The sequence below is a fragment of the Euprymna scolopes genome, chromosome 27, assembly GCF_053919585.1.
Source record: "Euprymna scolopes isolate OS-2025 chromosome 27, ASM5391958v1, whole genome shotgun sequence".
Classification (NCBI taxonomy): domain Eukaryota; kingdom Metazoa; phylum Mollusca; class Cephalopoda; order Sepiida; family Sepiolidae; genus Euprymna; species Euprymna scolopes.
Window position 1 is genome coordinate 50097750 of NC_136508.1, and position 13596 is coordinate 50111345.

The 13596-nt window shown below is 34.6% G+C and overlaps 1 protein-coding gene across 4 annotated transcripts in view; it reads right to left on the reverse strand.

Moving 5' to 3' along the window:
- LOC145248848 (serine/threonine-protein kinase SIK3-like) overlaps nt 1–13596 on the reverse strand; it is a 373744-nt gene that overhangs the window by 146366 nt on the left and 213782 nt on the right. For all 4 annotated transcript variants that reach the window (XM_080110571.1, XM_080110569.1, XM_080110570.1 and 1 more), the window contains exon 2: nt 6407–6523. In XM_080110571.1, coding sequence (XP_079966697.1) covers nt 6407–6523 — 117 coding nt within the window. The remainder of the gene's footprint in view (nt 1–6406; nt 6524–13596) is intronic.

The following is a 13596-nucleotide window of genomic DNA, read 5'->3' on the forward strand; positions in this document are numbered from 1 at the left end:
TAACAGCCAAATTTCTGGCTGAAAACCGATCACATAGATTTCCCCAAATCCCAGTACCCTGTATATCAAATTCCGAGTCTGTATACTGAAAATTGACAGAGTTATTGCATAGGAAAATATACACAGACAGACATACACGTTCACTTTTATAGATATATAGACTATCATTTCAGCCCGGCGTTGCCTGGGTGTTTGGATGTGTATGTTGAGCAAAAAACCAAAAAAAGTGGTAGTAGGAGGGTAGGCTTGAGCCCGTACTGCAAAGGAGGAAAAGAACGGAGAAAAAACATGACGTCTATGCTGTTACGACCACCACCAAACCGGAAGTGACAATTTTTTAAAATTTAGACTAGACAATCGAAAGGAGAGGATGACTTTAAAAAATATCGGTGAAAAAAGCGACCTCCCCTGTAGAAAATTGCCTAGTTGAAGGTGAAGATATTAATGTTTTTAGCCAATTTTTCGATATTTATCGTCTTAAGAAAATCCGTCGCCTCTGTCAAAAGTGTTGGGCAGACATGCAAATATACATACATACATACATTTATATATTGGTAACTAAAAATTTTTTACCCAAACCGATGAAAAAGCTTGCCCTATCTCTGAATACCCTTTATGTCAAATTTGAAATGTTCATACTAGAAATTATCTGCGTAATTTGGTAGAGACCGCAGAGGTCAAATTGTTTGTAACTTTGACCCCTATTATGATCCTTTAGCATTTATTTTTTGGGTTTAAGTTAGATGCATGTCCAAGGAACCTATATCTAAAATTTCAAGTATTTAGACCCAAAATTGGCAGAGGGGTTTGGTAGAGTTCTCAAAGGTCAAATCGTTGAACTTTGACCCCTTAACAGCCAAATCTCTGGCCGAAATGGACATGGATCTAAATTAATAACTTGATTAGAGTCCTAAACAATAAATGTTAAGGGTTCATAATAGGGGTCAAAGTTTTAAAAAATTGACCGCTTTTTTATTTTTTTGCTTAGCATACACCTCACACCCGGGCAACGCCGGGCACCTATGCTAGTATAGACATAATCTTAATAGCAATACTACTACTAATAATAATTATGATATTAACAATAATAATAATATATAATAATATTGTTACAAGTGGCAATAAAGGAGTGATAAATGGAAATAATAATAATACTGATGAACATGAGGCTAAGTAGCTACAACCACAATCAATATTTTCTTCACTCTCTACCTGTCCCTAAATCTTTTTTTTTTTTTTTTTTTTTTTTTTACATAGACGTCACCACTTATCAAGGCCGATAGGCCACTCAAGGATAAGAGTTAAAGAGTGTACAGTTGTCAAAAGGACAATATAGTAATCGATAGTAATAGAAGTTCGGTAAATTTGTTAACTTAGGTGGAACAGCTCATCAGAAACTTGTTCACGTTGGACTTGAAGACAACCATATTATAGACAGCTGGAAAGCAGGAAAACGGAAGACAATTCCACAGGCGTGCAGTTCTAAGAAAGAAGCTTTGATCATGGAATCTATGTTTAGGTTTAGGCACAGATAAAGAGTGGGGAAAATTATTGATAATGTTTTCAGCTAGTCTAGTGTTTCTTGTGAAAGTTTGGCGAGAGGGGACCATAGATTGAAGCTCAGTCGAACACTTTCCATGAAAATAACGATAAAGCAGAGACAAACTCGCAACATCTCTTCTGTGAGACAGAGGTTGCAGCAAAGAGAAAAGGACATCTCCCACCAGGCCCCGAAGTCTATTTTGAACTCTATCAAGGCAGGACAAGTCCTTTCTAGCAGCTCCTGCCCATATGTGACAACAGTACTCCATCCTTGGACGTATCTGGCTCTCACAAATTCTATGAACAAAGCTTCTTTCAGAACTGCCTGCATGTAGAACACTGCTCCATTGGTCTGTGTCCCGACTGATTACAATATGGTAGACTTCAAGACCAATTCTTGTTGAGCTGTCCCATTAAATAATCCAAATTCTACCCTATCTACACCGTTAACGATCACTAAACTACCACCTCACATTCATTAGGCATTATCCTCGAATGGTCTTTGGGCCTTGATCAGTGGTGACTCCCTTGCAAAAAAAAAATAAATAAATAAATAAATAAATAAACAAAATACATAAAATAAACATTAGCGTTTGTCATTTTGTATCAGACGGATAAGCAAGAATTGACGACATTACTTATACACGCATCGGAAATAATAACACACTGAGCAAATTAGGTTTCTAAATTTTTTTTTAGATGAGGATTGATAATTTAGATCACACTGATTACTTTTCTCATCTCCAGTGTTATTTGCACAACGTTTTGATCAATGTAACCTCCAACCTTGTTCAAGTATATCTTATTGAACTGGAACTTTTATCAAACCTAAGAATACGCACAGAATTTCAAACGGTACACTTTATTTGAGGCTCTGAATGTCATAACATGATAAATGCCATTGCAGCAAAATATCAAGTTAGTAAATCATTTAATTCCCTATAGCCTCATCTACACATACAAGAATAGTTATGGTCGAATTCAGACTGGAACATTGGCATAAATCGATTAATGTTTATTGTTACGGAAAATTGAAAACGTATAACAATTTAAAGTTTATATAATACTAGCGAGGGGTACCCGGCGTTGCCCGGGTGTTTGGAGGTGTGTGTGAAAACTCCGGAAGGGGGGTTAAAAAAAATAAAAAAAGTAAGTATGAGGATCGAACCCGAACCCGAACCCGAACCCTTGAGGCAAAGTTGTAAATTTAAGTGTGAAAAAAAAAAAAAAAAAAGTGCGACGTTAACCATTGCCCCACCGGGATATGCTAACGGAAACACGTTTGAATGTAGTTAATTACTTGGATTTGGCAGGTGCCCGTTTTAATGAGTTAATGAGGTCAAGTTTGACTGCGGGATAGTATTTTCCCAAGATGTTATAGGAAAAAAAACTAACCCACATGCAGCGAGCGACAAATGTTGAATATTTATCTTCCCGAAATCGAGCAAATTAAAAAGACAGGCGAGCTTCATTGTTAACTGTGAGATATTACGATGTATATGTGATATAAAAAGTTTTAAAAAGTTGTGAACTGACCGACCGTTTCTCTGAAAAAAGCCTTTTGTAGACATACAGAAAAAGCGAACACACATACAAACATACATACATCTTCGCTTTTATATTTATAGATTTTGTTAACTTTTTATCATTTAATCATCAATATCACTTAAGTAATGATTTGCACGTTAGTATTTTCAAACATTACTCAACTTCCACCATTACTGATCATCACAGGATTGTCTCACAGTCTACTAATTTTTTCTTAACTAGCGGGACCTGTGGAAATTCCACAGCGGACTCGTTCATATGTAATATATTGATGTTGGCATTCTGTAGATGTTCAGTGTAAATGGGGACGCTCTGATATTGTTGTAGCTTTTTTTGTTGAAACTGCTAAAGTATTTAAGCTAGCAGGGATGCCCGGAGTAGCCCGGTTGTAAAGTATGCTTAAATATGATAATTTAATTCTTGCAGATTTTGTATATATTATTATAGAGTCTATGGTCTATCGATTTTTATGAAGTTGCAATTTCAAAATTAAAAAAAAATGTATCCATATGAGTTGAGTGTATTAGCTTGAATCAAAACTGAAATAAAAACACACATATATATATATTTTTAAATTTATTTTCACCCCAAACAAGGCACATTGCCACTTTGGTATAGCAGGCTACTATCAGGTGTAGCAACTACTGGGGCACTATGTTGGGATTTGGGCAGCAAGATGTCAGTTCACGTTACACTTGAACTTCTGCATTTCAGTACAGTTAGGGAAGCAGGGACCTGGAATAGAATTCCAGAGTCTAGCGGTTCTGGGGAAGAAACTACTGGAGTAGAAAGATCTTTTACATCTAGGGATCTCTACTGTGTGGGGGTGGGATTTAGCTGCCTGTCGGGTTTGTCGAGGGTGTCTACGTCGTGGGGGCATAAATGTCTGCAGTTCGTCAGAGCATTCACCATTAAAATACTTGTAGAATAGGCAGAGGGATGCAACATTTCGTTGATGGGACAGAGGCTGAAGCTTAGATGCCAGTTCAGAGCCTATCAGATTGGCGACTCTTTTGAATCTTGTCTAGGAGCAAGAGACTAGCAGCAGATGCACCAGCCCAAATATGACAATAGTCCATACATGGGCGAATGGTGGCCTTATAGAGGTACAGGATACTTTCAGGTGTCAGTAGTTTTCTAGCACGGTAGAGAGAGCCTACCTTTTTCACAGCGGCCCTGGCAATGTTTTCAATATAATTGTTCCAACTCATGTTTCCTGTGAACGTTAGGCCAAGTAGTTTGAAAGATGTACTCTCAGACAGGGAGTCACTGGCCATTACTATTGGCGGCAGAGAAGGTTTCTTGTAATTATTGAAGGAGACCAGTTTAGTCTTGGCAGCATTGAATGTGAACATCCATTTATGTCCCCATTCCACTGCAGATTGGAGATCATCCTATATATATATATATATATATATATATATATATATATATATATATATATAACTGGAGTTCCTTTAGTCATAATCAAAACCAAAACTTATAAAGAATTCTTGATAAAATTATTTATGAAAAAAATAGAAGACTTAAGTGCTACTAGCTATAATCGAAAATGAAACCAAAACTTATGAAGAATTCTTGATAAATTATTTATGACAAGAAATGAAAATAGATAACAATTAAACAACCCGGATGTAAGCATGACACAGCAAATACCACTCGCTATCATATTAATACATAGATATTCAAGCATGAATATCACATAAGTAATAATGTGTGAGTTAGTATCAATTTATACAAAAACTCTACTTATAAAAATATAAAGTGTTTTTCACATATTACCTCTTCGCTGTACACCAGTAATCATTCTATGCCAAACCAATGTGACACTGCACAATGGTTGGGAACCACTAATTTAAGTTGGCATATAAAAATTTGATTCTAACTAGCCAATTTTCATTCATGATTGTTGTACCATTTTATTAGCAATATAAGAATGTATTTTGTTATGCTTTATGTAAACAATTATATAGTCCTATGCAGACAAAAAAATATTTTTAAAAATCAACAAGGAAAATTGATAATTTTTTTAATTGAAAAGTATAAAGAGTTGTCTCCCTTATAACTAAAATATTTCTTTTTCTGTATAAATTTATTGTACTTACCTGCTTAAGTTTAAACTATGGAAGGCAGTAATTACTGAGGATACAGTTACAAGACTCGGCATTCCTATCCTGTTGCAGTTAGCCACCTGAAGAAGGCCAGAGGATAAGTTGGACGAAACGTGGTGAAACAACAACTATGAAGATGAGGATAACAGTCCACAAATAAATAACCTGCTGAAGTTTAAATGTAATATGAACAGGCATTTCGCTGCTCCAACAACTCTGCTTATAAAGATATGAAAGCTGTTTTCCACACATAACCTCTTTGCTGTACACCAGTAATAATTCTATGGCAAACCAATGTGACAAAGCACAATTGTTGGGAACCACTAATTTAAGTTAACATGTAAAAATTTGATTCTGACTAGCCAATTTTTCATTCATTATTATTGTTCTACCATGTTATTAACAATATAAGAATGTATTTTGTTATGGTTTATGTAAACAATTATATAGTCCTGCACAGACAACACGTAATATGGAAACATGTCCCGATTATTAAAAAGGTACTATGGTATTAATATATAGATTATCATAAAAACTCGAAACCTCTAACAATTTAAAAAAAAATATTGTTAAATATTTTTCTTCTCTTTCTGATATTTAATCATCAATATAACTTGAGTAATGATGTTCACATTAGTATTTTCAAACCCTACTCAAGTTCCACCACTACTGATCATCAGCGTTATCTTTCTTAATATTCAAGCATGAATATCACATAAGTAATGTATGAGTTAGTATTTATTTATACAAACAACTTTAACTTTACCTTTAACTTTATTTAATACAAACTAGTAATGTATGAGTTAGTATTTATTCATACAAACTAGTAATGTATGGGTTAGTATTTATTTATACAAACAACTTTAACTTTATTTAATACAAACTAGTAATGTATGAGTATTTATTTATACAAACAACTTTGCTTTATAACAATATAAAAAAAATTTTTTCCACCTATAACAACTTGAGACTTTCATCTACAACCTCTTTGCGGCAGATCAGTAATTTCACGGCACAATAATTGGTCATGGCCACTGATTTAAAGAATACTGGCAAATAATTATTTTTACAGAAAAAGGAAGATTCATTTTTTTTTTTTTCCTTGATAGCATTGACCATGGTAGACATCTATTTTGAAAGGAACAATATTCATAACAGTCATATGTATGGGTTCTGTTAATTAGAATATAAAGCAAGATACCAACCTGATAAAGACGAATGATGTGCGGATGTCGTAATAATTTCATTATTTGTATTTCCCGTATAATTTTGTTGAGATTTTCCCGATCCAAATGAGTTTTATCTATGATTTTTATAGCCACCTGAAAAAAAGAAGAAAATGAATTCGTCAACAAAATAGAATTATTGGTTAAGCAATAACTTTAAACTCTGCATTGTCTGGGAGCAATAATTTTAGAACTAAAGGATCAGCAACATGTCTTAAGATGGAGCACTGTTGCCCTATCTAGGGAGAGGCTGCTCAGAGGGTACAAAACTGATGTGGACCTAAGATTGGGACCACAGAAGAAAAACACAGAACACAGATTAGGCGTAAGAAAGATATATTAACTGAAAAGGTTACAAGGATAAGATAAAGAGTAAGTGGAGCTTACTATCTGGTGGTGTCCAATATGGGTAGTCATACATGCTTCATACTACTAATACTCCTGCTGATTCTACGGTATTACGATACTACCCCCCCCCCCAAGAGTATTATCTCACATCATAATATAGTACTGGAAGAGTCCGTGATGCAGGTAAGTTTCGGTCTCACAACCAACTTCGAAATCTAGTGGGTGATGTCCTTTTCTCCTTCCTGCTACCTCTTTCTTACAGAAAAGACTTACAAACCTATCATTATTTTCATGGCAGGTGCTCAACTGATCTTCACTATGCTAAACACCCATTAACCCTTATCCTTGAGTGGCCTCCGAGCCTTTCTAAGCAGTTACTTTAAAGTATATAAAAAAGTAAAATTCTCTTCAGACTATTATCTTCATGAACATCATTTCTCATCAGACAATTGTGAAAGAGAGCTTTTGAAATTTTGTGCAGATTCCCTGAGAGTTCAACGAGAAACACCTGAAGACGGCCAGAGGTTACCTCGGCAGAAACGTTACGAAAATAGCACTCAAGATGAGAACGTTAATCCACATGACCTGAATAACACAAATTATCAATCCTCATCTCAAAAATCCAGAAACTGAAGACTTATTCAATTTTTACATAATCAAAGGATTTTAGAATACATTGTGATATCATAGTATATCCTCTCTTCCCACTCCTTTTCTCTCTTAATTATAGCGCTTCCTCCTACCACCCAAAACAGCCATGTATAAATAAATATTTATGAGCCTCAAAGTTTTAGTATTATACTAGAAGGCTGCTCGGCATTGCCTGGTCGTATAATATGCTTAAACATGATATTTAATGTATGCTGATTTCGTATTTATTATTATAGAGCAAATTCTCTATTGATTCTTATATTGTACCTAATATATAGTAGTGCCCCCCCATGTGACCTGGTTATAAAACAGGCTTAAATATATTTTAATTCATGCAGATTTGGTAGTTATTATGATAGAGTCAATACTCCATTGATTATTATACTGTACCCAATATATAATAATGATTTAAAAAAAAAAAAATATATATATGTATCACCTGGGTGCCATCTGCTAGAATTGAAACTAAAACATAGCATTTCAGCCTTAGTCGTTAAGTTTGAAATGTTTACTAAAAATGGCATCATGATGTTAAAATTAGAGACAGTGACAAACAAATTCAGAACTTTAGTATAATGTTGCATCCCTCTGCCTGTTTTACAAGTATTTTAATAATAGATGGTCCAATGAACTACAAGCACTTGTACCCCCTCGATGTAAATACCTCCCGACAAACCCTATAAGCAGCAAAATCTCACCCCTACACAGTAGAGATCCCTAAATGTAAGAAGCCTTGTACTCTAATAGTTTCTTCCCCAGAACTGCTAAACTTTGGCATTCTCTTCCAGGTTCCTGCTTCCCCGACTGTACTGACATGCAGAAGTTCAAGCGTATTGTGAACAGACATCTTGTTGCTTAACTCCCTACATAGTATCCCTGCAACTTATGTGCCTGATAGTAGCCCCCTACACCAAAGTGGCACTGTGCCTTGTTTAGGATGAAAATGTAATAAAATAGATATTTAGCAAGGTTATATGTTAGGTGTATAAAAATTGTAGGTAAAAACAATGGAAAATTAGACAAAGTTCAGTAGTTTAATTGGAATGTACAATATATATTAGATTGGTGCAAAAATAATGTTTTATTAACCATATATATTAAAACGACATTATTTTTGCACTAACCTAATATCAAAACAAAAAAAAGAATAAATTTTGCATGCTTGTGTAGATTTTTTTTAAATAACACATTTCAAGTAAAAACATTATGTACTTACATGCCATGACGAAATTAGTATACATTCCAAAATTTAATTATGAAAAACGATCAAGTAAAAGTATATTTAAAAAAAAAAAAAAAAAAAAAAAAAAATACAATTACGTTCTACTTAAAAATGGCGAGCCCTTAATTTAAGTCAAGGGAGATAAGTCAGTTTGTCATAAAGAACTGGTCACACAACTGTTCCACATTAAAACAATAAAACTTGATACTTCGATAAATTCTATTTTCTTTTACTTGTAATTATTTTTCTATTGGATTGTGTTTTGGAATTTATACTAATTTCAACATGACATTTAAGTACATTGTTTTTCACCTGTGCAACGTTGCGGCGGTTATACCCGAACAGTGTTTGTTACAGTTCAAGCCTCTCTCTCAGATCCCCACACCATCTGGTACCGTCAAAAAGGAACAAACAAAAAAATAAATAAATAAAATTCAACTACTTTTCTTTCTGTTTTAGCACAAGGCATTTATTACAATAACTTTCCAAACAATGCCTGCTTCTTGTTTTTTTTTTCTGTTCATTTCGTCTGCCATGAGATTAACAAAACCTGTCATCTCGACACTAGCTTAAAAGTCTCCCATCATCACTGTAGAGTCACACGTCGCTCTCACTCGGCATGCGTTTATCTTTCTTCTCTCCAGTCACACGCCGGTCACAGTAACCATACTTGACTTCACATGTCCATCTTTTACGGCGCAAACTTCTCTCTCAACCACGGAGTGTCCTTTGTTTTCTTTGTCTTGTTACGCAAGCTCCAACACACTTCCTAATTTGTATATTTGCCTTTTTTCAGCTACTGCTGCTAATATCCTTTGCAAGCCAACTATCCTGCAGCTCCTGCTGATATTTTTCCCATGCACTCATATGCGCGGTTATATCTGAAATGTGTTGCTTTAAAAGATGATTAATTTACACAAGCACAAAATTTAAAAAAAAAAAAAAAAAAAAACATTGGATGAATTACAGACCATTTTTCTCTGGTCTTTTTTTTTTATTTTTAATAATTTATCCTGCCTTTACACAGTACAAAATAGATTTCGTAACTTAATAGGGGGATGCCCTTTTCTCTTCCCTGTAAACTCTTTCGCACAGAAGAGACGTTGCGAGCCTGTCTTTGTTTCACCGTTACTTCCACGGCAATTGCTCGTCTGAGCTCCAATCTCTGGTTCTCCCCCCCCCCGTTAATCTTTCTCGTCTAGCTGAAACCACTTACAATAACTTTCCCCACTAACTGTGCCTAAATCAAAACGTAGATTCCATGAACAATGTTTCTTTCTTAGAACTGCACGCCCGTGGAACTCCCTTCCGTTTGCCTGTTTCCTAGCTGACTACAACTTGGTTGTCTTCAAGTCCAACATAAACAAATTCTTGATGAACCACCCCCTTAAGTAATCCAACCTACCAAATTTCCATTAATAACGATTACTACGATATTATCCCATTGATTACTGTACACTCAATAACCCTTATCCTCGAGTGGCCTCAGGGCCTTGATAAGTGGTGACTCCTATGTGTAAAAAAAAAAAAAAAAAAAAAATAGCATTATTCACATGAACAGGGCACTTTTCATGGTCAATTATCTTTCTGGTCTTTTAAAAAGAATCATGGGTGCTAATGGTCAATAGGCATGTTAAATTTTTGGGGTCACAAGTATGGCTAGTATTTGCTATGGATAAATGGGGAGAAGCAGCCAAACAAGAAACGAATACATGAAGTAATATTCAACAACAAAGGGACGTGTAAATAAGAAAACATAAAAAAAAAATAAAAATAAAAAAATGAGGAAAACAAATATAAAAGAATTAGTATAAATGGTAGCACCAACTGGGGAAGGAGATGGGAAAGATAGAAAACTAAAATTGGACTAAATGTACGCAATTTTAAACTGGTGAGATCTGGTTTCAACAGAAATATAACCACCTGCTGTTGAAAGAGACAAGCGTTTTCTTTTTTTTTGAAAAATCTTTCTTCTTTTTTTTTTTGGAAAAATCTTTTTTTTATTATTATTATTATAAATGAGGAAATGGACATTTTTACAAAACTCAGAATTTAGCCATCTTACCAGCCTCTGGGCTAAGAATACATCAGCAAAAAAAAAAAAAAAAAAAAAAAAAAAACTGAAAACACTATTTTGACACGTGGGTACTTCATGAACATTAATTTGGATGATTCGTGCGCAGAAATGTCAAAAATAGCGATGACTGTCGTAAATCTGTTTCTGGGGCAGCCAAGATAGTAATAGAATCATCTACTAAGTAGTTTATTTTAAATAATTTTTTAAAAAAATACAAGACGTTATCAAAATCTATCAACATTCTAAGATTTCATGTCTATCGGAGTTACTGTTACTGGGCTCATAATTCATCAGGGTCGTAAAGTTGTTGCAAGATGGATGGACGGTGAATCAGCTAGCTGCACTCTGCAGTTGTGGGCAAATTCCTGTGTAACAGTAAAGTGTTTCCTTGTTCAATGAAGGATGTTGCAAACCTACTTCTGTCTGCTCAGTCTCCTTTTCCCCTGGAATGTTCCTTGCAGGCAAGTCCTTCCGAGTGTTACGTACCTATACGACATAAGTTTCCTCTTTTTCACCATGGTCAGTAGGTCTTCATAGTGACAAACTTGTTGAGTGATCCCAATTTTTCTAAGTTTTCACATTCTATAAACAAAAAGTTTTCTATGCACTGATGAGATTGCCCAGTTGTGCAAAATTATAATTAATAATTAATATATACTTGTATGGCAACACTGAGCTGAAACAGCTGTATGCAAGTTGTTATAGATAAAAGCTCAACATTTTGAAAATGAGCAACAAAATAAGTATCTGTTCTTTGTAAAGTAATGCCTTAAGAAATATTTATAGCTTAGCTTTGTACTAAATGAAAATGTGTTATTTATATGTAAATGCTAACCCAAGTAGTATAAATTGCGAAAAAAAAAAAAAAAAAAAAAGATACTGTGTCTGTGTTTAGGTTTGTTTGGCTAAGTTTTCTTCCTCTTATCACTTTGCGTGTCTCATACCAAATGTATTTTTAATGTTTTTTTTTTAATGTTTGTTCATTTCTATATAATTTATATGCTAACTAATATAACACAGGATAGTCCTTAAGTGGGTTTTAATAATATTATGAACATACTTATTATGTCTTTATTTACTTATATATTATACTAGCGGGGGTACCCGGCGTTGCCCGGGTGTGATGAGGTGTGGGGAGGGGGTAAATCAAAATAAAATGGAAAACAAATAAAGCGAACGAAAAAGAAATGGCATAAATAACCCTGTTTAAATGTTAAAACTTATTTTTTAAAAAAAATCAGAAAAAAAAACAAAAAAAACCAGCGAATGTGATGGAAAAATAAAAAACGAAGGTAAAAATGACAAAAATAACCTTGTTTCAATATTAAAACTTTAAAAATCGAAAATATATATATATATGATATCTCTGCTCAAACGTGTAATTTTAAGATAACGACGCTGCCACTATAAGCGAAGTTAGGTCATTTTTTTTAAATATTTAAACTAATTCAAGAAAGAATGTCTTTTGCGCATGTGTGTTTGGCTAAATTGTCATGAAGGAACGAGTTTTTCCTACCCCTCCCTGTAGAAAAGTGCCCAGTTGAGGGTGAAGGAATTAATGCTTTGAGCCAATTTTTCGATATTTGTCATCCGAAAGGTCGATCTTCAGAACAATACCGATTTCCTGAAAATCCGTTATCTCCGTGGAAAGTTTTAGGCAGACATACAAACATACATTTAAACAGATTTTTGCCCTTTATATTCTAGACTAACGGGGGGGGGGGGGTAGCTGGTGTTTCCCGGGTGTTTGTAGGTGTAGAAGAAAAAACAAGTTTTGGTAGGCAGGTAGGCTCAAACCCAAAACTTTGAGGCAAATAGCCTAATAACTCACCACGATGCTACGAGGGCAGCGAAATTGAGAATGGTTGAAATTAAATGATTAAAAATTAAGTGACAGGTGCATAAATTTAAGGAGGTCAAACCTCACGCCATAGAGGAATGAAATCATGCACTGAACTTTGGCTGCAAGCCAGTTTCCCCAACATGTTGGGGAAAACCAGCTTCCCATAAAAAGAGGAGTGCTTAAATGAATAGCAATTGTCTGATATGACGGGTTTTGCATGCATTGATCAAAGCTCATTGCTTTCTGGACGTCCCTGGCATGGGTGCCAGGAAGACGCTTTTGCTCCGGGTTCAGTTTCGCTTTTTTATATGGAAAAGCCAAACAAACACGCGGAGACCAGGAAATACTGTGAAAATAGCATGTAAAAGTCACTCAAATAAAAAAATAAAAGATAGACACGACCTCCTTTCGTAAATCATAGATATTATAATCTAGGAAGTATATGAAAGGTTGTAAGAAAAAGTGACCCCTCCCCTCCCCGCCCCCGAGCGCCTCCACTCCAAACGCCTTTGCCGGACATACACAAGAAAATGCACACACTAACACTTTTTCGCTTTTATATATGTAGATTATTTTTAAAAATTTATATATTAGTGAAATATATTATTGAAATTTGTCTATATTTCATTATTAGAGATGTATTTTCCACTAGAGAACCATGAATTTAACAGACTTGCATAGCAAAGTAAACCCTACCTTCACCAAATATTTGGGTTGTCTATGTGAACAGTGACTAATAGATATGTTTGTGTTTGTAGATTTAGGTTTCCGTCCTCTTATTGCTATGCATGTCTGGTACCAAATGGTACACCAGTTTATTTTTGTTTTTTCTGCATCTTTATTACATAATATTATATGCTAATGCTTAGTTAAGGTGTCTTTTTTTTTTTTTTGTTACTATTATACAAGGTGTTCCACAAGTCATGACCACATTTGGACATTGAATACCTCAAAAACTATTATGGATATAAAAAGAGTTATCTGCCCCTGATACAGAAAGTACTCTGAGAGCTATCCGCCTCTTAGAA